Source organism: Eulemur rufifrons, chromosome 23 (assembly GCF_041146395.1).
Source record: "Eulemur rufifrons isolate Redbay chromosome 23, OSU_ERuf_1, whole genome shotgun sequence".
In the NCBI taxonomy this organism is placed as follows: Eukaryota; Metazoa; Chordata; class Mammalia; order Primates; family Lemuridae; genus Eulemur; species Eulemur rufifrons.
In genome coordinates, this window is record NC_091005.1 from 12,420,506 (window position 1) to 12,446,054 (window position 25,549).

At 43.6% G+C, this 25,549-nt stretch overlaps 3 protein-coding genes across 11 annotated transcripts in view; 1 reads left to right on the forward strand and 2 right to left on the reverse strand.

The window, feature by feature from the left end:
* Window positions 1-472: 472 nt before the first annotated feature.
* On the reverse strand, window positions 473-12,398 carry DERPC (DERPC proline and glycine rich nuclear protein). Of its 7 annotated transcripts, XM_069497770.1 has the most exons (5): window positions 12,297-12,398; window positions 3,955-4,012; window positions 3,572-3,689; window positions 2,625-3,167; window positions 473-975 (listed from the first exon to the last, which is right to left on the reverse strand). In XM_069497770.1, the coding sequence occupies exons 4-5, from the start codon at window positions 2,944-2,946 to the stop codon at window positions 899-901; spliced, it is 399 nt and encodes a 132-aa protein (XP_069353871.1). In that variant the 5' UTR covers window positions 2,947-3,167; window positions 3,572-3,689; window positions 3,955-4,012; window positions 12,297-12,398; the 3' UTR covers window positions 473-898. The 7 variants fall into 7 exon arrangements, with proteins under 7 accessions (XP_069353871.1, XP_069353868.1, XP_069353872.1 ...); XM_069497767.1 differs by lacking the exon at window positions 3,955-4,012 and having other exon boundaries at window positions 473-2,174; window positions 2,214-3,167; XM_069497771.1 differs by lacking the exon at window positions 3,572-3,689.
* Window positions 2,943-4,005, reverse strand: CHTF8 (chromosome transmission fidelity factor 8). Its single transcript, XM_069497773.1, has 3 exons — window positions 3,955-4,005; window positions 3,572-3,689; window positions 2,943-3,167 (listed from the first exon to the last, which is right to left on the reverse strand). Exons 1-3 carry the CDS (start codon window positions 3,975-3,977, stop codon window positions 2,943-2,945), a joined length of 366 nt encoding a protein of 121 aa, XP_069353874.1. The 5' UTR covers window positions 3,978-4,005.
* A 45-nt stretch (window positions 12,399-12,443) lies between the features above and the next one.
* Window positions 12,444-25,549, forward strand: part of UTP4 (UTP4 small subunit processome component) — a 30,834-nt gene continuing 17,728 nt past the window's right edge. The window contains exons 1-6 of one of the 3 annotated variants that reach the window (XM_069497800.1): window positions 12,444-12,485; window positions 13,279-13,439; window positions 16,144-16,335; window positions 17,557-17,641; window positions 19,094-19,183; window positions 22,564-22,775. In XM_069497800.1, the coding sequence (XP_069353901.1) occupies window positions 13,281-13,439; window positions 16,144-16,335; window positions 17,557-17,641; window positions 19,094-19,183; window positions 22,564-22,775 (738 nt within the window). In that variant the 5' untranslated portion in view covers window positions 12,444-12,485; window positions 13,279-13,280. Of the gene's footprint in view, window positions 12,504-13,278; window positions 13,440-16,143; window positions 16,336-17,556; window positions 17,642-19,093; window positions 19,184-22,563; window positions 22,776-25,549 lie in introns of all 3 variants that reach the window. The other 2 variants (XM_069497801.1, XM_069497802.1) reach the window with 2 other exon arrangements.

Below are 25,549 nucleotides of genomic sequence, written 5' to 3' on the forward strand. Positions count from 1 at the left end.
TGCCTTTTTTTTTTTTTTTTTTTACTTTTCAGGTCAAATTTTTTATACTGCACTTATTTGTCAAAATAAAGATTCTCACATAACATTGGTATCTGAGCTACGTCCTTTGTGCTTAATGAAAGCTAGCTCTTTATTCCAGTTCCAAAAGAGAGACTTGAGGTAGAAACAGTCTTGTCAGTGGGACTCGAAAGTACAAAAGGTTGTCACAGCTGGACGGGGGGATACAGTAGGCCCACCCCGATACCTGCATACTCATGGTGGTTTAACTTTTATTATACAGGCAGAGTCTTTGGTGAAATAACTGGCAGATGAGAGCGCCCTTGCTAAGGCTAAACACCAAAGCTTGCTTCCTCCTGGAGTAAAAGCATTTGAACTGGCAGGTAACGTAATACTGCGGCCAAGCTGAAACAATGAAAAGCAGAGTAAACTTCCTCCCCTACAGAACAGGTAACAAAATGGAGTGACATCAGCAGCCCTCTCATCCCGTTTATTAAAGAAACAGTAAGAAAAGATACAATGCAGGAAAACCACCAATCATCCTTTTATGTCAGGCTGAACGAAGCACAGTGATTTCTTCCCTTCATCCCCCACCCCCACCCCAGTTCTCGTATTCCCATCCACATCAGTTTAAATTTTGAGGTTCTTTGATTGGGAGTACCAGTGGAGAGGGATGAGTAGAGGAGCCTTAAATCTGGCCGTCTCTTAAGTCCCAGGAGAAGGGAGCTGCAGGCCCAGTCAGTCAAGCAGAAACTGCATCTGGTGGGTCTTTAAAGTGGTTGTCCACCTCCCTGTTCTGTGTGTAGGCCCCCAGGGAAAGGTATGGCAGTAGAGGATGACCAGGTCCAAGCTGCCCAGGTCAGAGCTACCGAAGCATGGTCCGTTCACCAATGCAACATTTCTAGAGAGCAGTGAGCTGATTCTCCAGTGCCGAGCAGGGGACTACATATGAACTGGGACCTGCAGGCCCATGTATCCCTGAGGAAAAGTCCACAAGAACAATTCAAGAAACTAGTAAGAAACAAGGGGCAGAAAGCTGTGGGACAAAAGCACAGCAGGCTTCTGGAAGGCTGGAGAGCCTTTCTCTCAAGGCTAGGATTATTCCCACCTGCCGCAGTCCACGTCCCACAAATAACATTTCACCTTCAGTCAAGAAAAAAGCCGAGGAAAAAGATGGCTCATTTTAACTTGAGCCCCAGGTATGTTGTTCAGACTGTAGCTCCGTATCTACCCTTTTATCTAACAGACAGCCCCTGCCCAGAACCACAGTGCCTGGAAACCAAGGTGGTCCTGGAGGGAAAACAGTGTTTAAGGGGGTAACATTCCATTTGGGTACATTGCAGCCATTGGACCCCCTGGTCTGGGAAAAGCAGCTGGATTTGTGCCAGGGAGGCTCCCCACTCTAGGAAATGGGACCAAACTCTTGCCTGCAGGGCCATTCATCCTTGGAAAGGAAGATGGGTTGAGACCCAGGGTCCCAGCTGGCCTTGCAAAAGGAGCCGGGTTGATACCCACAGGGCCTGCTGGAGAAGAGCCCAGGTGCCCAGCAGCTGACCTAGGGAAAGCGACTTGACCAGGGCCTAATGGGCCAGTAGACCTTGGGAAAGTAGCTGGACTTGGACCCTGCAAGCCAGCGGCCCTTGGGAAGTTAGTTGGGTTGGGGCCTAGTGGTCCAGAGGCTCTTGGGAAAACTGCTGGACTTGAGCCCTGGAGGCTAGCAGACCTTTGGAAGGTAGCTGGGTTTGATGCCAACGTGCCAGAAGACTGAGAGAAGGCAGTTGGGTTCAGTCCCCCAGAACCTACGCCCCTCGGAAAGGGATTGGCATTTACCCCCATGGGGCCAGCTGGCCTTGAGAAATGACCTGAATTAGGGCCTATAGGGCCAGGGGCCCTTGACATGGGAGAGGGATTTGGCCCTGGAAGGCCAATTCCCCGAGAGCCTGGACCCGAGTTTGGGCCCATGGGGCCAGGTACTCTTGCCATGGAAGATGGGTTTGTGCCCATGTTTCCAGAAGCCTGTGAGAAAGAAGCTGAATTTGCTCCTAAAAGACCTGCTGCTCTTAGAATGGGGGCAAGATCTAGGCCTTGAGGTCCAGCCATTCTTAAATTAAGACCAGATCCTGTACCCAAGAGGCCACCTCCTCTGGCATCCAGATTAGGGCCTGGGCCCAGGCCACCTGCCCTTGGGTTGGGCCCAAGACCTGGACCTAGGCCACCTGATCTTGGGTTGGGCCCAAGGCCTGGGCCTGGAAACATACCTGACCTGGGGGCAGGGTTTGTACCTAAAAATCCTGATCTCATATTGGGACTTGGTCCGGGGCCCAGGCCAACTGGCCTAGGATTGGGAGGACCATTCCCAGAGGTCAGTAGGACACCTGTTCTCAGGTTGGGTCCAGATCCAGGGCCCATAGGCCCGCCACTTCGGGGGTCAGGACCTGCTCCCAGGAGACCACCTGCCCGTGGATTGGGCATAGGGCCTGGGCCTGGGAGACCTCCTAACCTGGGGTTAGACAGAGGCCCTGGACCTGGAAGAGCCCCAGTTCTAGGGTTTAGAGCTGGAGCTGGAGCTGGGCCTGGGCCTGGGCCTGGGCCCAAAAGGCCACCTGGCCTTGAGAAAGAAACTGCACCTGTGCCAGAGGGGTTCATCCCTCTTGGAAAAGAAGCCATGCCTGGGTCACGAGCACCAGCAGGGAAAGGTGCTGGATTTGAAGCCAATGAGCCTGATGACGTTGGAAAAGGAGATGGGTTCCTTGGAAATGGGGCCAGATTTCCACCAAGAGAACCGGCTGCCATGAGAAAGGGATCCGAGTTCACACCCAGTGGGTGGCCTGTGTTCAGAACAGGACCCCCCTGTGGTCCCAGGGAACTGTCGAGCCGTCCTCGAGGTGGCAGTGGAGCACGAGTCCAAGGAGTAGGCCGCTCTCTAGGGAAAATCCGGGGTTCTTTCATACTTTCTTGGGGACGTTGGTGATAATGGGCTTGGGGCGGGTTTTGAAAAGGATCTTGTTTTTGATGAGTGCTGTCACCAGGTAGCGGGTGCCAGTCTCTCGGCCAAGCTCATCACAGTCCTGCTCCCCAGGAGTGTGTTTGACAAGAACTGCAAAAGGTTTCTCCAGGTGGATGATTTTCCCATACAGGATATGATGCCCCACGATCAGCACAGGGATTCCCTTTGGCAGAACAAGAACGAGATGCCTGAGGTTCAGGGCAAGGCCGTAACACTCACGTGCCTTATAAAGCTGCTCTTGGCAGGCAATGCTGGCACCTCCACTCCCTGGTCTGGCTCTAACCTTTCAGAGCAGCCACACTGGACAACCCACCCATGTGTCCTTTTTACTCTTTCTAGCCCCATGTAAGAGAATTTCCACTTTCAGAAATGTGACCTTTCCAGATTTCTCAAAGCTCAATTTCCCTGTTATTGCAGAGGTAGGGGAGAACAAGCAGATAGCTTCGCAGATTAGCTAGACCTTGAATAACAAACCTGAGGGCAGTCCTCACTCTGGGTCCTGGGAGCACCACCTTGGTGTAGCTTGCTTTTCTGAGGCATTAGGCAGGGAAAGAAAAGCCCCCTCACCTCAGTGGTGTAATGTAGGTCTCCCAGGAGGTTTCCAGCTAATCCGGTGCTGTAGCGAGCCTCGATCTCCCCCTGTAGCTCCATCAGCACCCATTCTGCCAGGCCTCCAGCCCCCGCACTGCAAGCAAAGGGCTGGTGGTTACAATATTTTTGAGGGGTGAAGGATGAGTAGTGTCCTACACCACCATTCAAGGCCCAAAGGAACTTTGTGTTGAATGTAAGTTCTTGGAAAACTGGGCAGTGCTAGGCACTGAACTAGAGATCAAAATGCAAGGATTTGTGCAAGATGCACCTGAGGACCCTGATGCTTCCAAGAAAATGTCAAACCTATATATCCCTAATTATTTCACACTAAATTTAAAAAAATCTCAAAATGTACTCACCTAGAAATAACAATCTGCACCATGAGCTTTCTGTCTTTAAAAAGCAACTGAAAATAAGCTGTAGAGAAAAAAGAAAAACACGATTTAGGATAATCATAATGACAACTAATATTTATCACTTCCTGAGTGCTAAGTACTTTTCTCAGTGCTTTATTCCCCTAACACCACCATATGGTGAAAGTTTTCTTTTACAGATGTTATAAGGTTAAGGTTTCTTAAGATCATCTTAGTTGCTTAAAATCAACTGTAGCATAGAAAAGGAACAGGTGTCGTTATTGTGTTCAAGGTCACACAGCTACTAAGTCAAAGAGGATGTGAACCCAAGACTTACACTGCGGAGACCATACTCTTTAACTTGCCTTTCTGAAGGATATCCCATTTTCTGTTCTGCATATGACTAAAAAACTAAGGAATTCTTTTAGATTTTACTTTTTTCTTTGTTCATGACTTCAAGTCCACCACTTTGGTTATCTTGTATCTATCTCTTGGTTCAAAGGGCCTCCCTTTAACCTAAAAAAAGGCCAAGTGAACTACAAAAGTCCTTCAGACAACTTTAGCAAATGGCAAGCTGACTTTTGATGTGACTCTCATTAAAAGTTCTGATGATCTTTCACTTCAATAATACCCCAACACTTCAAATACTTTCGTTTGGTATAACAGCACCACCTGGTGGCAAGTTTGGAGTACTTTACAAGAAGGGACTAGAGTGGGACATTTTTGCCTGAAGACAACTGGCTCCCTTATACTTGTGTCTTCCTGGGAAAGATAGTTTTGGGGGAGTTTAGGGGATAGCAGACCAAACTATAATTTCTGGCTAAGTCTTTCCAATGTATATATGGAGTTTAGTGGAAGGTTATTAGTCCAGTGTTTACCAACTGTATAGTATGGAAAGTATAATTGTGCTCAAGCTTAGCAAACACCTGATTAAAATATTAAACAGGTTTCTTTATTGGTATATTGGTCTTCATTTTAGATGTCCAGGGAGAAGTACAGTGCCAGCAGCCTTATGGTATGGCAGAAAAGTAGAGTAGAAAGTAGAGTACCAAACACACTTTGGGAACGTCACGTTGACTGGTCAACTTAACTGGACTACAAATTAAAATGTAAGTAGCAGCTAACATGTTTTGAATTTTTACTATGGAGTGGATGCTGTGAGGTATTGGTGGCATTTCACTGCTCTATCATGACAACTCTATGATACAGGTACTTATCCCTATTTCGCAGATGAGGTTACTGAGGTACGCACAGATTAAGTCACTTGCTTGTATGTGGTACACACACAGCTAGTATGTGGTAGAGCCAGGACAGGGACATAGGCAACCTGACTTTATGTACATTCACAGTCAGTACACAATTCTGCCTTCCCAAAGAAGAAAACCAAGTGCCAAGGTGAATGAAAAGGAATCAAGGCATGAGGCAGGCACTGAGTACATGCAAGAGCAGAAGGGCAACGGGAAATCAAGTAGCCCGGAATAAGCCAGACTTTCTGGAGCAGCAAAGGTTGTGGTACCACCAGAGAAGGGGTAATATACTAGTTCAGAGGCCAAAGATCTTCAAATAGATAGAGAGGCCCCACCACTACCATTAACAGAACCAGAAGCACTTTTAAAACCCTTCTAAGGTTTCTTGAAGAAGAAAGGATAACAATTTAAAATCAGAAGGCCCAAATTTAGGTTCCTGCCTATAAGTGTGTACTCTTAAGGTGTGTTTCACACACAAGTCACTTAATGACTATGGGGCTGAGACCAAGATTATGACTTAGTAAACTATTGTGAAGACCAAATGTAACATATGCAAAATTGCTTTAAAGACTCTAAGTTCTGGCCAGGCGCGGTGGCTCACGCCTGTAATCCTAGCACTCTGGGAGGCCAAGGCGGGTGGATTGCTCGAGGTCAGGAGTTCGAGACCAGCCTGAACAAGAGCTAGACCCCGTCTCTACTAAAAATAGAAAGCAATTATCTGGCCAACTAAAATATATATATAGAAAAAATTAGCTGGGCATGGTGGCGCATGCCTGTAGTCCCAGCTACTCGGGAGGCTGAGGCAGGAGGATTGCTCGAGTCCAGGAGTTTGAGGTTGCTGTGAGCTAGGCTGACGCCACGGCACTCACTCTAGCCCGGGCAACAGAGTGAGACTCTGTCTCAAAAAAAAAAAAAAGACTCTAAGTTCTATTGAGATGAAGAGCTAATTTTTTACAGGGTGGGATAAGCAAATCAGTATTTCAACACCATAATTTTGACTGTAATTTAAAGAATGGTAGGTATATTTTAGCCGTGAATCTAAAACAACTCAGTATTGTAGAGATTGAGAAGTAGTTCTTGCAAATAAGCTTTTGATGATGACCGATGATGTAGTTTATTTTCCTGGATGACTATAAGTCATAGTAAAATACAGGTGGCTTTATAAAGGCAATAAGGTGTTCTCATAGGTATGCAATGTGTTTTAGGAAGATAAGGACAGAGAAAGAGATAGAGCCTATTTCCTGACAACCAAAATCAATCTTTAAGCCTTTCTGACCAAATGCTTGAAATGGGTATGTGTGTGGACCATTCAGGAAAAGAGGATGCAGAAATATTTCCAGTGTATTCCTCATTTCTTGGACAGTCTCCTGCTAGAACGGGAATTCAGAACAGTAGCCTAAGTGGGCAAAGGAAAACAGCTATCTGGTTACTAGGACAAAGCAGCTACACTTGCACACCAATCGCTGGCTTCAATGACCACACACACCTTTACACATGGATGCAGGAAACCCTGCCTGCCTATTGATACTGGCAGACATCTAGCCATGCTCCTGAAAGTAAGAATTCTGTGGCCTACAGCCTCACCATCCTGCTCTATACCTGTCAGGCTGGTAAAAACTTGTCTTGTGCTAGACTTTTTGGGATGCTGTAAACCTATCTACAAATGAAGCTCAAACCCAGAGGGGTGGGGAACCTGTGGCCTTCTGATTTCAAGATTGTTCTTTTTTAAGCACTGGAGGAGGCAAGAAAAGCTTCATCTTTCTCTTCGGCATCCCTTTTAATAAAAGGATTTGTTCTGTAAAATTTAGATTCAGTCAAAAGGCCGCACTTAAGGACCTAGAAGACCCCATGTGGCCTTAAGACCGCAGGTTCCCCACCCCTAGGTGGTCTGATCTAGCTACATTTATGTAATTTATGTACATGAGGGTGTATTTACCAGATAGTAAGAATTGTAGGGGAGGGCATCCCTTTGGTGAATTTAAAAATTCTACTTTAGCCCAGGCATAGTGGCTCATGCCTGTAATTCCAGCACTTTGGGAGGCTGAGGTGGGAAGATGGCTTGATGCCAGGAGTTTAAGACCAGCCTGGATAACATAGCAAGACCCATCTCTACAAAAAAATAAGAAAAATTAGCCAGGTGTGGTGGTGCACACCTATAGTCATAGCTACTTGGGAGGAGGCTAAGACAGGACTATCACTTGAGCCCAGATCAAGGTTACAGTGCGCTATGATCATGCCACTGCACTCTAGCCTGGGCAACAGAGCAAGACTCTGTCTTAAAATAAAAAAATTCTATGTTAACACTTTATAATGCCCTATAATACCTGAATTCCATTATTCCTTTTCTTGCTCCTTGAGATTTCTACTCTAAACAACTGTTCTTAGGGCCAGGGTAGGTAGGGACACCTGGATCCTTCACTGAGGACACACGTGATGGAGGTTGCAGGGAATGTGTATTTCCACTGATGTGGAGTTGATTAAAAAGCATATGAGAACATGCAGCCCAATCTGTCCCCATCCCCTTGAGAGTAGGCAGAAAGAGCAGGAAAACATAGAAGTGGAGGAAAAGTATAACACAAGTCATAAAAAATATAGTAACATTACAATGAAAATTCTCTGTATAAGAAAAAGATTTCTAAGTCTTCAGTTTCAACTCATTCCAACAACACTACAAGATGGCTAAAGCAATTTCTAGTTGTTTGTTCTAACACTGGCTTTAGAAACAAACTGCAGCTCTATCAAGAGCAACATTTAGGCCGGGCGCGGTGGCTCACGCCTGTAATCCTAGCACTCTGGGAGGCCGAGGTGGGCGGATCGTTTGAGCTCAGGAGTTCGAGACCAGCCTGAGCAAGAGCGAGACCCCATCTCTACTAAAAATAGAAAGAAATTATATGGACAGCTAAAAATATATATAGAAAAAATTAGCCGGGCATGGTGGCGCATGCCTGTAGTCCCAGCTACTCGGGAGGCTGAGACAGGAGGATCGCTTGAGCCCAGGAGTTTGAGGTTGCTGTGAGCTAGGCTGATGCCACGGCACTCACTCTAGCCTGGGCAACAGAGTGAGACTCTGTCTCAAAAAAAAAAAAAAAAAAAAAAAGAGCAACATTTAAAGGCAGTTTGATAAATACACTATACATCAAATCACAAAACCAAAAGGAAGTCAGTGGAAGAGCTCTCCTAGCAACTCTCTTAAGAGCCAAGTTCAATCCCAGATTTGGCTGGGACTAACATGTCTTTAGTTAGGAACAATACCAGGTTGACAATATAACTGTAGAGCAAGGGAGAACCTTCTGTGATGTAGCTTTTCAAAAAGGTTAAATTCATTATATTTTAGAGTGGTACCAGTCTCATAGGCTACAACTAGTATGTATCCTTGGAGAGATGGGAAGGGGTAAGAAAACCAAACTTTTTTCCCCTGCAATAAATTATTATGTCCCCCATCCCTAATCTCATAAGGGGGAGGAAAAGGCCCATCTTTCTGGGCCTTTACACAGCTAAATGTACTAAACAATTTTACATTATATAATTAGTCAAATGACTTGAAATCTGTAAACTTTTTTTTTTAAAGTACTTCATACATTTTAACTCCCATTTTTCAAAAAAAAAAAAAAAAGCCTTTCTTTTTTTGGCTTGTAATTTCCCAGAAATGTTACTTATCTAGGCTTACCCAGATCATCCCTAGTCTTAAGCCCTGGGATTGGTTTGGGGGACCCAAGTTAAGTCAAGACAGTTGCTTCTCAGGACAGTGGTATAGATGATTTCAAGGCCCCTGAACAAATCATAGAGCAGCAAAGGAACCAGTGTTCAAAGAACCAATCCAGACCCATAAGGGGAACCCTAACAAAACCCAAAAAGCTTTGGCTGGAATCGGACCAACTGGGGATATACTTTATTGAACTGTCATTTGGCTTCTCTCTACTTTGAAGTTAATAACTGTTACAATCATTACAAAGAACCTGACAAATCAAAGCACCACTTGATTTCTTAAGACAAGTCCAGGGAGCCTTAACTTTACAATACAAAAAGCTTCATTTCTCAGAGCTAACCTCTTCTGAATACTTATCTGGATTCTCTCACTATATCCTGACAACCACCCTATGATGTATGTAGGCATGGTCTTCTCACTCATTTCACAGATGAGGAAACAGGCTTAGAGGTTAAACGTTAAGTAACTGGTCACACAACTAGTTAAGTGGTAGAGCTGGGATGTGAACCCTAATCCTTCCACAATATGGCCTCTCTTGCAGTTCTCTTACACAGCCCCCAGTCACAGAGCATTTCAGTATGAGAACTTCCCTGTGCTCTGCCTCATTCTCACATTATCTCTTATAATATGGCACATAAGTAATCTATTAAGATTTTATGCCACCAAAGTAGCTATCACGTGTGGTAGGCAGTTAAAAACAAACAATAAGCTTACTTTGTATCATATCCAATTGATGATACTAAGGTTTTAAAAAACTTTTAGAAATCTACTCAAAGCCACCTCCAGGATTCACTTTATCCTAAACCTCTGCTCCTTAGGTGTGAGAAAAAATAAGCTATTAGAATAGAGGACATTCTTTGTCATAGGTTCATTTTAATCTTCAACAAAATTTAAGTATCTTATCCTATAGTCTCTGAATTGTTAAAAATTAAGTTGCTAAAAGATTACTGATCTCTTATGGAGAACAGAGTGAGCAATGATCCTTATAATGGTAACAGTTTACCAAAAAAAAAAAAAAAAAAAGTGCCAGAAGTGTGATACATATCCAGTTAAACAGAACATATAGCTTGTAACAAAACAAGGAGCTTTGACTCAATGCTTTAACCTCACTACAAAAAATGAAACTTCAATAAAGCTAAACAATAGTTCATAAATTGTTTTCATTAAAACCTTTCCTTGCATTTTGTTATTTTCTTTTTTCTTTAAAGAAATCAAGGCTTTAATTGACCAATCCCTAATTTAAAAAATTCATTATTTTTTATATTGGGGTGAAATTACTTAACAACCATGTTAAAGTGTAAGATTTTTTATTTTTAAAAATTAAATACATGACACAAAATACATCCACAAGATTCTAGGCCAACAGGTGGCATTAATTGAGCTTTTGTTTTGTGCCAGGGTCTATATTTTGTTTAGGGATGCAGTGAACGCTCAGGTCAGACCTGGACCGTGGGATTCTCCCACCTATGCTATGTGTGACAGTGGGTAGTTTAACCTCGTAAGTTTGTTTTCCTACAGATAAGTTAGGCATAAAAACAGCTATCTCAAAAGGTTGTTCTAAAATGAAGTAATGAATGTAAAGCTTTCAGCATAGCATTTGACACATGGTAAGAATTCAGGGTCAAGCTATTGATTACCCAGAGGAACGTGGCATTTTCTCAGTATACCTCCAACGGAATGTCTTAATACCACACTATTATTTTAATGCTTATAGTGGACTAAAACATCCTATTAAAGCAGCAAGTCATCAGAATAAAATCAAGTTTACATAATGGGAGAAGAATTCAAACATGGCAGTCATGGTTCACCAAACTGCTTCTGGGATTAAGTTCTGGAAGGTCATTTCTCTAAATATGATGACTATTTCTCTATGTGCCTTTCCACCAAATAAACAACTCAGAACATTTTATATGCAACTGAATACAGATTATTTTTATTTGCAGTGTTATTGTGGTTTTGTGACTGAAAGGGATGGTCTTAGTTTCAAAGGGGATCTTGTCTCTTGACAGTCTTATGTCACTAAGTCTAAAATTCTGTTTCTAAATGAGAACCTTGCTCCCCTCCAAAAAGGGGCTTATGGAGAGTCAGTGGAACTGAATGCTTCCAAACTTTTCATTAGTGAAGTGTGTTCAAAAACGTATGTAGATGCTATGCATACACGTGGTACTTCCCATCACATTTTAGGATTCCCAAGTCGGAGGGAATCAATTACTGGTATTTGTAGACAATGGGTGGAAAAGATGGCTTCAGTCGATCTGAATTACTGCAGTTTTCTCCATCTTCTGCTACTCTGCAGCCCCATCTAAACCTTTCTTCCTCTCGTTGCTATGGCCCTCTATCTTCCCCAAACCCCCTCCCTTTCTAGCCCAGCTTGGGGTCTCCCTCTATAAGGAATTCTCCTCCCACCGGCCCCCATCTTCTCCACCCTCTCCCTTGGCCCCCCTCCCACCCTTTCAGCTAGAGCCACTTCCTATTTCTAGTTCCGCCCACTTTCTGGGACTTCTCCATCCTCTTACCCTCTTCTTCTCCAACCCTCTCCAGATTACAAGCTGTTTAACCCCGCCTCCTATCTCCCAAGGAAACTATTCTTTAAACTACCCTTCCTCCACACCCCCTACGGAAGTGATCTTCCAAACCATTCACCCTCCTCCCAAAGATTAAATGTCCTTTCCCTACCACCCTCATTCTCCAAATTGTTCCCGGTTCTTAAGTACTTCGCTCCTGCAGGACCCCACCCTACTCACTCTCGGCTTCACCCACAAAAGAACCTGGAATCACTCTCTAATCACCCTCCAAATTACCTCTTCCAGAAGCCTTCCCCCCTTGATTTAAAACGTTCTTTGGAACAAACCTCGTAGTCCCACCCTCACCCCCGCCAAAGTCCCCTTCTACTATTCCTGCTACTTCGTTGGTTCCAGTTCTACTCCGCTCCCGCAACCCTCGCGGGCTGGGCTCCCTCCCAACCCGGGGAAGAGCCCCTTCCCACACGTACCTCGAGGTTTCGGCCCGCGCCGCCCCCTTCTCCGTCCTCCGCCCGAACTCGGCCACCCTTTCCGCCCTTCTCCCACTCCGCCCCGCTCGCTCGCTCCCTTCCTTCCCTCCGCCTTCCGTCTTCACACCGCTCCCTTCCCCCACAATTCCCAGCCCTCCCACCCCGGGGGCCCCCAATGGGTTCGCCCCCACCTCTGCGCCGCTCTCTCCACCTCCTTCCCCCTTCCCGGCCGCCCCTCCCCCGCCCCACCGCTCCCCGCCCCTCGCTCGCCATTCTTCTCCGCGAGCCGCGCGCCCCGCCCGGCCCCAGCTCCCTAGCTTCCCGCTCCCTCGCGCCCTCGCCCCCATCCTCGGCTCGCCCCTCGCTCCCCGCGGCCTCCCGAGCCCCCCGCCCGCGGCCTGACCTGCAATGGCGGCCGCCGAACGCGGCGCCGCGCGGCCAACGGGCGACAACCGAACCTCCCGCCGCCGTCGCCGCCGCCGCGAGCACTGCCTGCGCACTTCCGGCCGTGCGCCAGGAGCACTTCCGGGGCAGAGCATGAGAGCGCGCGCGCACGTGTGGCCGGGGCGGAGAGAGGCTGGCGTCTGGAGAGGTAAGTGTGGGGCCGCGGGTGAACTGGGGAAGGGGCATGGGAAGCGTGTGTGAGGGAGGGGTGTCTGAAGGTGTGCGGACCCCCAAAGTCGGCGACCCGCGGAGCTCATCCATCCCCTTGTCCCGAGGCCAGGTAGGGGCTAGTCCTTAGACCCCGGGAGAGGGAAGGGGTGGCAAAGACCTCGCGCGCGCTGCAGTATGCCCTCTTAGTGGGGCCGCGCCGGGCCAGGTCAGGCCGAACGCCCGCAGCTTCCTAACCTTGAAGGTGAATGAGTGGGCGGGTGAGCCTGACCTGGTCTCTACCCTCGCCCAGCATGTGTTGGCGGGTGGGGAGGAGAGCGGTAGGGTAGGTGACAGACGCCAGACCAGGCAGCCAGAGTAAGCCACCAAGTCCTGTTGCTTCCTCATCTGGAGGAGTTCGGTTCTGCCTGCCCCATCAGCCCCACTGTCACAACCGTAGTTTAGGTCTGTGATTTGCAAACTTAGCATGCAGTAGAGCAGGGAAGAGGTGCTTGCTAAAATGCAGATTCCTAGGCCCCCTGCGATTGGAATTCTTGAGCTACGGAGAAGGACGCTTTTTGATTTTTTGCTGAAGCCTCCTTACTGTTCAAACCATCCTGAGCTCCTGGAAATTGATAGATTTTTGTATGGTGTATCATTAGTTAGATATTTAGAAGTGGACTTCACTGCGGTAATAGTTGGAGCCTTCCATCCAGAGCAGTGATAATGAGGAAATGAATACTGCATGTGACATACTTCTGACGTTTAACGGTAAAACTCTTCTTTCCCCCTAGGAATGGGAGAATTTAAGGTCCACCGAGTACGTTTCTTTAATTACGTTCCATCAGGGATCCGCTGCGTGGCTTACAATAACCAGTCAAACAGATTGGCTGTTTCACGAACAGATGGGACTGTGGAAATTTATAACTTGTCAGCAAACTACTTTCAGGAAAAAGTAAGTCTTTTGGGAGCCTCTTGTGCTGTTTCTGATGTGAATTTCTTCTTCAGTTCAATTCTACAGAAACTTGTATGTCTTTTGTATTCAAAGTGATGAAATGACTCCCCACCCCCTATGGAGTTGTTTGGTACTGCCAAACTTCTGTAGCATATATGAGATCACTCATCTGACTGATGAGAAGAGCTCAGAGTTTTGATCTGTGTAATGTTGGTTGGAAGGATCCTACATAGGAATTGTGGCATCTCACTGCCAATCATTTGGAAACAGGTTTGCTGGATCATTTGGTCACAATAAGAAGGGAAATTGATGGGACTATTTGCTACCCATATTATCAGTCTCAAAACCTTTGTAGCTTTCATAAGGTGACATTTCCTGTTGGGAGTATCAGTATCCATTTCATTGTCAATTCAGAAAAAATGATGACACATTTTAATATCAGAAACTTTTTGATGATGTCATGGCAGGAGGATGGATTCTTAAGTGCATCTGTCTGAGAGAATGTAGACATATGTGCCTATATTTGGGAGGAAAAGAGATTTTTAAATTTGGTAAAATATCCTTTTGGTGTACATGGAGGGCTCTTAGGCAGCACTCCCCCCCCACCTTCTACCCCTGCCACTGATTACTGATTTTCTTCAGGTGCAACATCTAATTCAATTCACGATTATTGATTGCCTGATACATCTTAGGCACTGTGATATAAATGCATAGATGGGTAAATGAGCAAATTTAGTGCCCTGCAGCCTGGTATCTGGGATTTAGGCATGCTGTCAATGTTTCTAAATGAATAAGTGGCAAATACTGGGCATTAAAACAAATGTCAGAGGCCCTGCCTTCACAGAACTCAAAGACCAGTGGCAGAAAGGTAAGTATACAGTTTCCAGCCAGTATAATAAATTTTATGATAAAGCTAAGCACATGGGCTGGGCAAGGTGGCTCACGCCTGTAATTCTAACACTCTGGAAGGCCTAGGAGGGTGGATTGTTTGCGCTCAGGAGTTTGAGACCAGCCTGAGCAAGAGCGAGACCCTGTCTCTACTAAAAATAGAAAGAAATTATCTGGACAACTAAAAATGTATAGAAAAAATTAGCTGGGCATGGTGGCACATGCCTGTAGTCCCAGCTACTCGGGAGGCTGAGGCAGAAGGATCGCTGTGAGCTAGGCTGACACCACGGCACTCTAGCCCCGGCAACAGAGTGAGACTCTGTCTCAAAAAAAAAAAAAAAAAAAAAAGCTTAGTACATGGATAGAACCTTAGTGGAGAAGTACCTCACCTGAGATGTGGGTTTAGTAAACTTGGAAAGGGATGACTTACTGAGCTGGCCCCTGGAGAACTAATAGGAGTTTAAAAATCACAGGTCATTGCTTACCAGAAACAAGTTACCTTCTGTAGTATGAAAAACATGCTCTGCTTCATCCTGTGATTTTTCTGTTTGTCATTTATAACAATTGTAATTATATAAGTTGTGTATTTGTTCCATGTCTTTCTTCCATGCTGAACTTCAAATTTTATGAGAACAAGAACCATGTCAGTGATGTTTATACCTGTATTCCCACCGTTTAGCAAGTGCATAGTCCAAAGCCACTGCCGAGTTAATACTTGTTGAATGAATAAGTCAACCATTCTTCACCTTATCTTCATCTCTTTTCTTTATTCTTCAACAGTTAATTAAGTTGGTCTAATCGTCTGCCTTCTCTCTGTTCCCTTCCCTACTAGTTAACATTGCTCAGCTCTGTTAATTTCTCTCAGAGCAAGAAAAAAATTAGTATGTTAGGGTGAAAAGGGTAGGGGATAGGAATAAGGAGACTTACATTCTCCTCATACCATTGACTGGTAATTTGGGGAAACCACTGAATTCGTATATGTCTCAGTCTTTTCACATTCAAAGAGGAAAAATGATACCTACTTAGTCCCTTTTGTGTTAAGCAGGTATAAGAATAAAATATCTTGATAGATAGGAAAACTTTTTGAGTGCTAGGAAATTTTTACACAGAAAATTTACACATAAAATGCATAGGAAGGTCCATGTATTTAAAGTATACACATTAATAACATTTGACATGTTTGTATACATGTGAAAGCATCACCCAATCAAGATAGTTGCATTAATTTTTAGAAAACTAGATGCAACAAATACAGTTGGATACATCAAACTGAACTTGAATATATACTTTATTCAGCAGTAAAGATTTTGCTGAACTAGTCCTGGTAAAAGAAACAAAACCAGGTAAATCCCAGCAACTCAGGAGGCTAAGGCAGGAGGATAGCTTGAGGCCAGGAGTTCGAGACCAGCCTGGGCAACCTAGGTAGACCCTCTCTCTAAAAAAAAAAAAAATGAAAAAAATTATCCAGACATAGTGACACGTCCCTGTAGTCCCAGCTACTTGGGAGGCTGAAGTGGGAGGATCCCTTGAGCCCAGGAGTTCGAGGCTACAGTGAGCTATGGTCATGCCACTGCACTTCAGCCTGGGCAACAGAGCAAGGCCTCGTCCCTTAAAATAACAAAACAAAAAACCTGTATAAAAGTAACTAAAATTTGAGCCTGAAAGAAAGGAAATATCGGTAGACATGATGTTCTGATAGCCCCAAATCGTATACTAGTTATTTATGGGGAAGTAATTTTCACCGTGTTGCATGTGACCCTCAGTACTGGCAGCTGATGAATTCATGGTAGGGTGAGAAGTTGTGGTGTTTCTGTAGTTTTTCCCAGGTCATGAATCTCGGGCTACAGAAGCTCTGTGTTGGGCAGCAGGACAGCGACTCTTCAGTGCCGGGCTCAATGGAGAGATTATCGAGTATGACTTACAGGCGCTAAACGTCAAGTATGCCGTGGATGCCTTTGGAGGACCTATTTGGAGCATGACTGCCAGCCCCAGTGGCTCTCAACTTTTGGTCAGTAATCAACTGTTGGTAATTCATACTGAGATTTCTCCTGTGCCCATTCAGACTTCCTTCCCTGTGTTCATAGAAGAAAGTTGTGGCCGGGCGCGGTGGCTCACGCCTGTAATCCTAGCTCTCTGGGAGGCCGAGGTGGGCGGATCGTTTGAGCTCAGGAGTTCGAGACCAGCAAGAGCGAGACCCCACCTCTAAAAATAGAAAGAAATTATATGGACAGCTAAAAATATATATAGAAAAAATTAGCCGGGCATGGTGGTGCATGCCTGTAGTCCCAGCTACTCGGGAGGCTGAGACAGGAGGATCGCTTGAGCCCAGGAGTTTGAGGTTGCTGTGAGCTAGGCTGACGCCACGGCACTCATTCTAGCCTGGGCAACAGAGTGAGACTCTGTCTCAAAAAAAAAAAAAAAGAAAGTTGTGTTATGTCATGTAGCAACCTCAACTACAAGATTGGAATTGATATTGAAGATTTAAAAATCCCTTGTCCTTTTATATCCTTTTTGCTGCTAGTTTGGGCTTTCTTTCATATAGGAAATGAAAGGGTTAGTTCAGTTCAGCATTGCCCAAACTATGTTCTTTGGAATTGGAAGATGTAGAGACTGTTTTTTGTTTTGATATTCTTTTTGTTTTGTGATAAATTTCATTTCAGAAATATGGCATATGAAATTCTTCTGTAGATTCATCATGCACAGTAGTATATTAAAACTGTTTCAGCAGAATGTCTCTCAAAAAACGTTTTGAGCACAGGCTGGGACTTTTTCCCCCTACAATTTCCATTAGAATGGGTGCTTTCAGAGATTTAATTTTCTGTGATGTGTCTGTGATTCTTTTTAAATTTGCACTAATTTGTATAATATCTTAAGATGTTGCCAATTAGGTTATAAGGTTAATAGGTCTTCTATTTAGGCCATATCCGGGAGAGGTGTGCTGTGAAATCCTGCTTCTATTCATGTCATATGCAGGAACTGGGCCACTAATTGGTACTCCTAATATCTGCCTGTTTTCTGGGTAGGATATGATATCAAAAGTACTGTTGATATCAGTACTTTTTTCCCTGTCACAAACTATTTTCGCTTTTCAGGGCAAGTGGTAGCTTTAGGGGAGAAATGTATTTGTGCGTGTGTGTGTGTGTGTGTGTGTGTGTGTGTTGAGTCCTGTTAGTCTTATAAAATGTTTATTGTTTACCTTCTCTGTTTTCTATCTCTTTTTCACTAACAGGTTGGCTGTGAAGATGGATCTGTGAAGCTATTTCAAATCACCCCAGACAAAATCCAGTTTGAAAGAAATTTTGATCGGCAGAAAAGTAAGGGTTGTTTTTGGTGGGGCAGTATTTAATAAGAAGTTATATTTCTGGGGATGGGATTTTTCCCATGGGTCCAGGTAATATTTCTGACTGTATGCTAATTTTATCTGAGTACAGGGTATGTGCTAGAAGCCATCCCTAGCCCAGGCTTTGCCCATTGTGTAGGATAGTTGTGACTGTCTGGTTAAGTAATTATGCACAAAACCAAAAATCCAAAATAGGAAAGCTAGTGTTCTGTGGACGTCAATTCGTTATCACTTATTTTTGTGAAGTTCTAACAAGTGTAGCTAAAGTCTTGAAACTAGAATTTCATCATTAGGAGCTATGATTCTTAATCCTTTAGGTGTGTTCCGATTGAGTGGGGGAGTTTTATAAACAATTGTCCGTACCTGGGCTCCACCTGAACTGAATTGGCACTGACCCTCCAGAGCAGGGGTTGGCAGACTGTTTCTGTAAGGACCAGGCAGTAACTAATTTAGGCTTTTCAGGCCACACAGTCTGCTGGTTCTGTCACTGTAGTGCAAAAGCAACCAAAGACAATACTTAAGCTAACGGGCATGGCTGTGCTTCAGTGAAACTACTTACAAAAACAGGCAGTAGGCCTTATTTGGCCTGTGGGCCATAGTTTTCTGACCTCACTTCTAGAGAATAGTAACTGTCCTGTGTGTTCCCTGTGTCCATGAATAATATTTATACCTTGCTAATCGGATTCTTGTTTGTTTTTAGTATCCTTTGCATATTCTTTTTTAATTACAAAGGTGATAATGATACTTTTAAGTTTTCATACATGTAGCCAACGAGATAAAAATAGAAAATAAGTATCTCTTTCTACCCCATAGGCAACATTTTGAAACTAATCTTCTAGGGGTTTTTTGTACATTCATGTAAACAAATAACGGAGGAATTCTTGTGCCTTGTTTTTCAGCTTGTTTCTTCACTTGATCCATTCCAGACACCTTTCTGTGTCATTGCTAGTCTGCATGGCATTCCCTTTTATGGTGTTCCATAATTTACATAATTCTAATTCCTATTGATAATAATTTTGATTTTACTGCTGTAACCAGTGCTGCAGTGAATATTTGTATATACATATTTTTGGGCATTCATGCAAGTATTTTTCTTTGATCAATTCCCAGTGCAATTACTGGGCCAAAATATATAGACATTTAAATTTGATTAGATTACTGCCAGATCATCCTCAAAAGGTTGTATTTATTTACATTCCCTTCAACTATTTGTATGTTATGAAAGTGAATACCAAATGCTTCATTATGGATCTCAGGGTAAAGTTGATCATCTGTTAAAAAACATTGCATCACAGGAGTCAGTAGGTGAGAGAGCCCAGACTGTAGAACACTAGCCCTGAGGATAATTGGTGGGAGGACGGCTCAGTTACCCTTTGCTGTATATTTATGTGTATGTCACTTTCTTTTTTGTTGTACAACCCCCAAGGTCGCATCCTGAGTCTCAGCTGGCATCCCTCTGGTACCCACATTGCAGCTGGCTCCATAGACTACATTAGTGTGTTTGATGTCAAATCAGGTGACTGTTTTTCTCAGTTCATTTGGGGTGTGGGTCTTGTTTGTCAGATTCTCATTTCTGGGTTTTCAAAAGCTTGAGCCCTTGTCATGCTTTCAGTGACCCATAGGGCCTGATCTCTCATTAACCTTCTGAGATGTCTGCGATGAATTTCACTTCTTTCTTGGATTGCTACTGCTGCTTTTAGGGGAATTTTGGTTCTTCCCTGGGATGTGGTATTTTTCCTCATGATAAGAATTCACAATAAAATTTGCGCTCGACCAGTACTATGTTTACTATGAATGATCAGTAGAATAGCTATTTATATATCCTAGTCCTTGATAAAAATGAGCTTCTTTCACTGAGGAACATAATATCTTGGTAACATAATTGGTGAGATAAGAGATCAGAAAAATAGAGAACCATGACTTTTTCTGTTCTTAGCCTGGAAAATTGGCTAATAAAATCCTTCATTGGTGAAGTTCATCTCAACTTGTTAGGTGGACATGTCTTTACTCCCATCTAAGATACAGAGGTAAGGAGTTTGAGGAATCTGACACGTCCCTCCTTTTTTTAATTTAATTTTTATTTTATTTGTTACATATGCACATAGTCAAAGAGAAAGAATTCCTTAAGGCTTATTACAGAAAAGCAGGATTCCCTCTGTCCCTTCCCCCGCTCCTCAAAGACAGCCTTTTGTGATTCTTAGCTGATTCTTTTGGTATTTAACTCTATATAGTACCTAGCATGGTTATAATTGTACATTTTGATTTTTCAGCTTCAGACCGTTATTTACTAACTTCTGTCACTTAACTTTCTTATTCACGCTTTCTCCTGATCCTCGCAGTATGGTTATGTTGTAACTAGTCAATGTTTTTATTATTAAGATTGTATAAATACTACTCACATAGTAAATTGCCTTTTCTTTCCCGTAGACTTACTGTTTTTTGTTTTTGTTTGTTTTTTTTTTTTGAGGCAGAGTCTCACTCTGTTGCCCTGAGTAGAGTGCCGTGGCGTCAGCCTAGCTCATAGCAACCTCAAACTCCTGGGCTCAAGCGATCCTCCTGCCTCAGCCTCCCGAGTAGCTGGGACTACAGGCACACGCCACGACGCCTGGCTAATTTTTCTATTTTTAGTAGAGACAGGGTCTTGCTCTTACTCAGGCTGGTTTCGAACTCCTGACCACAAGCAATCCTCCTGCCTCGGCCTCCCAGAGTGCTAGGATTATAGGTGTGAGCCACCGGCCGCCCCCCCCCCCCCCCACCGCCCCCGGCCTAGACTTACCCTTTAAAACTGTCTCTATGTCTGTCTCTCTCTGTCTCACTGATTTATCCCCAAATTCTTCCAGTTGTATAAATAAGGTTCGAATCCATCTGGTTTTCTTTCTGCCACTTTTATCTTCTTGAGTCAGTCTCTCCCATCTAGTCAGCCTTCTGTTCTGCTCCCATCTAGCTTAGCCACTCTGGGCTGCTGCACTACTGTGTGATCTGAAACGTTGATTTTTCAGTCATTCTGGGATCCTCCTTTGCTTCTCTGTTGGATTTCTCATTTCTGTTATTCGTTTTATTAGTTTATTCCTTTGGTGGATTCTCAGAAAGAGTGCACGAGAAAGAATTCTAGGTTGGGAATTAATTTCCCTTAGAGTCAATTCTTTGTATAGGACCTGGGGTTTTTGATTTTTGGTTTTTTGTTTTTTTCTGGGAACTTTTGGGATGTTCCCTTTATCCTTACTGTTCTCAAATTTAGTAATTGTGTTTCTTGGTTTGTGGATCAATTGTTCCGAACACCTGGTAGATTCTTTTCATCTAACACTCACATCCTCCAGTTCTAAGGCAAGTTCTTATAATTATTTTGTAGATAAGTTTCTCTCCATTTTCTCTTTCTGGAATTTTATTACTTGGATGTTGGCTCTTCTAATTTTCTTTCCTTTTTTCACTCTCATATTTTGTCTCTTTTGCTTTTTACTATGCCTCTGGAAGAGTCTGCATGTTTACCTTTCAGCTTTTGCTTCTATTGAGTTTTTCATTCTGACATTTCCAGAGGTTATTTTTGTTGTTGTTTCCTGAATATTCTTTTTTATAGCATTATCTTTTGTTTCATTTTACACAAACTCTTCTTCTCTTTCTGAGGCAACCAATATTTTTCAAGCGTTCCTCACCCTGCCTCTTTCCTCCCTGTTACTCATTGATTTGTTTCTGTTCGACTGCTTGGCCTCTGCCTTTCCTGTTAAAGGCTTTCCTCACATGTCTGGTGATCACTCATGACTCCCTCAGTGGAGCTTATTGAGCTTGGGTGTCGCTGAAGAATGATCTGGCTAGACTGCATATCTGGGGAACCTCTGAAGCCAGGGTATTTAGATCTTTTCTCTTTGCCAGTTATGTACCCTCAAAAGGCTTTTTCATTTCCCTGCTTGGTGAGTATAAGCTTGGCTATCAGCATTCTAAGGAAAAGAAAACTGGTGTTCTCAGCATTCAGTTAGAAAGTTGCACTTAATTCTCTTATTCATATCACATTCCCACCCTCGGTTGTGCCCGGTTGCCCTACTCAGAGAGTAAGTCCCAGCCTTCTGTGGAGACGGGTTTTGGGGAGCTGCCCAGTTTCTTAGGGTGTGGGCATCTGAGGGGTCTAACGGTTTCTTAAACTTATTTTCAACTGATCCCTCCTTTGAAGCCCCACTTTTCCCTTTCTTGCTAGAGTATCTGGTGTCCCCAATTCCTGAGTCATCTGAGGATTCCATAGTATAAATCAGGTGGCTTCTTGGCTTTCTTCACTGCTGACTTGGGACTTAGTTTTTAGGGCTCTGCTGAGTCAGTTACCACTTCATGTCAGCTTTCCAGTTCCCAAAATTTTGTCACTATGGTCTTCTCTCCCTTTCCTGTGGGGTTTTGGGAAAGAGCAGAGTGTAGTGTGTATGTGTGGTTGGCCAGCTTTAAGGGAATGTCCCAAATGTCTCTTTCCATTTCACCTCCCCCAAAGGGGTGTCTGTTCTCGTTCTCTCCTTCTCTCCCTTCCTCCCTCCCTCTCTGTCCCTCCTCCCCACTTCCCCCTCTTGCTGTCACCTCGCTTCCACTTTTTTTTTTTTTTTTTTTGAGACAGAGCCTCACTCTTTTGCCCTGAGTAGAGTGCAGTGGTGTGATCATAGCTCACTGCAACCTCAAACTCCTGGGCTCAAGTAATCCTCCTGCCTCAGCCTCCCAGAGTGCTAGGATTACAGGTGTGCCCAGCTCTACCTCCATTTTTATTCAGGTAACCATTTTGGAGATCTGAGTTCACCAGAACTACCTTTTTACTGGCTGGCTGTGTTCAGTCAGCTAACTTACCATATCATGCACACCACAGGCAATGTTTAAGAGACTAAAGGAGAAATGGGTACCATCCAAATGTGTGTTTTTCTTATTTTTCAGGGAGCACTATTCATAAGATGATTGTGGATAGGCAGTATATGGGTGTGTCTAAGCGGAAGTGTATCGTGTGGGGTGTTGCCTTCTTGTCCGATGGCACCGTCATAAGTGTGGACTCTGCTGGGAAAGTGCAGTTCTGGGACTCAGCTACGGGGACGCTGGTGAAGAGCCACCTCATCGCAAATGCTGATGTGCAGTCCATTGCCGTAGCCGATGTGAGTACAGTCCCTGTTTTCAGTGGTCAGTGTACAGCTGGGTGGTGAGTAGAGAAAGCAGGGTTAGTGACATGCCCTGTAAAAATATTTATATGTCACATCGTGACATTATACTGGAGGAAGATGAGTTTAGGAAAATGCATCTGAAACCCATGTCATTTCTATGGTATCTACCAACTGGTTAGAGAATACAGGATTCTCTAAAAGACTAGTTAGCAGAGAGATTTTCTTCAGATACTCCTCACCCAGAGTTCATCCAGTCTGATTGTAGATAAGTAGCCTAGAAGAATCTTGAAAAGCCCCGTTTCCCTCTCTGTACAACTGTTCTTCTGCTTCCTATCTATCTTGGGAGATTAGAGGATAACTTTATAGTGATTTTGGAAATGTTCCTTCTCTCCTGTTTGAAAAAGCCTCAGGTAGCTTTGTGTTGAACAAGTATGCCTCTTTCCTTTTGGTAGCATGAATTCTAATTCAGAAACCTTTGGGTATTTTAGCCGTGAGCCATGGAAAGTGACATTGAGATTTGTTAACTAGATCCTTTATTCTTTACCTACATAGTTTGAGAATTATGTGCCATCCTAAGTGTGGACATTAATTTTCTAGTACAGAGTTCATTCATGCCTGCTTTTCTTGCCTGTAAGTATTTCTACCCCATTTCACAGATTTTCTGTGAGAACAATTTGATGTATGTTAAAGCCCTGTAAAAATGTTTAGATGTCACATATAGTGATCTAAGTTGAACTGAGTGGGAGAAATTCCTCTTTAAAGGAGTTTTAATCCAAAGCAGGTGTAATTATACGTAAGACTTAGTTAATTAGTTAATAAAGTGTACCTCCTGAAATATTATGTATGCAGCTGCTTCAAAGAACATGGAAGATGTATGTTTACTGCTATGGAACAATTTCTGGGATATATTGTTAAGGGGAAAAAGTAAAAGAGTATTATAGTGTATTAATATAGCACATGATAGTGTATAAGAAAAGGAGGGGCAGATTCATAGAAACAGTTTTGCTGGTATATACATAGAATTTTTTTTTTTTTTTTTTTTTTTTTTTTTGAGACAGAGTCTCACTCTGTTGCCTGGGCTAGGGTGAGTGCTGTGGCATCAACCTAGCTCACAGCAACCTCAAACTCCTGGGCTCAAGCAATCCTCCTGCCTCAGCCTCCCGAGTAGCTGGGACTACAGGCATGTGCCACTATGCCCAGCTAATTTTTTCTATATATATTTTTGGCCAGATAATTTCTTTCTGTAGAATATCTTTGAAAAGATAGAATTGCTAATGATGATAATTTCCAGAGAAGGAATTTGGGAGTTCAGGCTTAATTTGTACTGTGTACCATTTTATGCTGTTTGATTTTTTTCCTACAATGTCCCTACATTACTGTATTGCATTGAATCTTAGAAACAAATAATTGTAAGACATGACATTATTTTGTCATCATGGGAAAGAAAAAACACTGCCAATTGAATTATGACACTGTGCTTTTTTAAATATAAAATTTATATTTTGTAAACATGTGAACTGACTGGTTTGGTTTTGTTTTGCGACAGAGTCTTGCTCTGTCCCCCAGGCTAGAGTGCAGTGGTGTGATCATAGCTCTCTGCAGCCTCAAACTCCTGGGCTCAAGCGATCCCCCTGCCTCAGCCTCCCAAGTAGCTGGGACTACAGGTGCCCGCCACCACGCCCAGCTAATTTTTCTTTTTTTTTTTTTTTTGTGGAGACAGGGTCTTGCTTGCTCAGGCTCATCTTGAACTCCTGGCCTCAAGCAGTCCTCTCCCACCTCAGCCTCCGAGAGTGCTAGGATTACAGATGTGAGCCACGCGCCCAGCCTGACAATGTTTTTTTTAAACGTAGAATTTGTATTCTACTTATTGAAAGAGTACTTTGAGACTGAAATTTTGTCATGCCACTCTTGTGCGTATACAAAAAGGAAAATACAAGCAAAATATACTGACGAATATAGTCCTAAAACTTCGTTACGTTCAGAATTGGACTCTCTGAGTCACTTTTCAACTCAGTCCTCAAGGTCCTTGTTTTCCCACACATTGCCTCCATGCCATCGGTAGTGTGGTAGTGTGAAGCTCCGCAGTACTCTCCTACCCACGTTCTCTTTAGGCTTTTGACAGCCATTCTGCAAGTGTCGATGGTGGCTGTTTATCTGCAGATGCCACACACGCAGACTGACAGACACTTTAAGATATCCTGATTTCGGAGATGTTAAAACATGGGAAAATGTTTGCCTCAGAATCAATGAATTATGGTACTTATTTTTTTTTTTAATTGAAAAATACAGTTGTATAAATACCAGCCGTCAGAAGTGCTTATCACAGATTGTGGAATTAGGCAGGCTTGGGTTTCAGTCCCAGTGGTACCACTTAGCTGCATGTCTTGCTTGCTTAAGTTACTTATTTCTAAGCCTCAGTTTCCTCTTCTTTAAAAAAAAAAAAAAATACAGAACTTATAGAGTTTGGGGCAGGATTTAATGGATAGCGCATGTCAAGTGTTAAGTGTTGTCTGGCCCAGAGAGAGTGTGCTGTTGTCATTATCATTTTCACATCTTTTTTGAAGCTGATTCTAATTTCAAGGCTTTTCTCCATTATATTCTCTTGCCAGAACAGCTGATTATTTTTTAGATTTATTTTTAATGGATTTTCATGGGCTAAAGAGTGAATTGTGGCAAATACTCGATCCTTTGATCTTCTTAGATGTCTTTCACCTTCATCTAGGAGGTGAGTACAGATTCCTGCAGGGAGTTGTAGGAAATATTTGCTT

Excerpts from the sequence above, each read along its gene's own strand:
- DERPC (XM_069497769.1), bottom strand. The coding sequence starts at position 2,946 with ATGAAAGAACCCCGGATTTTCCCTAGAGAGCGGCCTACTCCTTGGACT. Across the intron at positions 2,175-2,213 it reads TGGGCCCAACCCAAGATCAG|GTGGCCTGGGCCCAGGCCCT; the intron begins GTGGCCTAGGTC and ends ACCCAAGGGCAG.
- CHTF8 (XM_069497773.1), bottom strand. The coding sequence starts at position 3,977 with ATGGTGCAGATTGTTATTTCTAG. Across the intron at positions 3,690-3,954 it reads GTGCAGATTGTTATTTCTAG|TGCGGGGGCTGGAGGCCTGG; the intron begins GTGAGTACATTT and ends CTTTGCTTGCAG. Across the intron at positions 3,168-3,571 it reads ACCTACATTACACCACTGAG|GGAATCCCTGTGCTGATCGT; the intron begins GTGAGGGGGCTT and ends GTTCTGCCAAAG.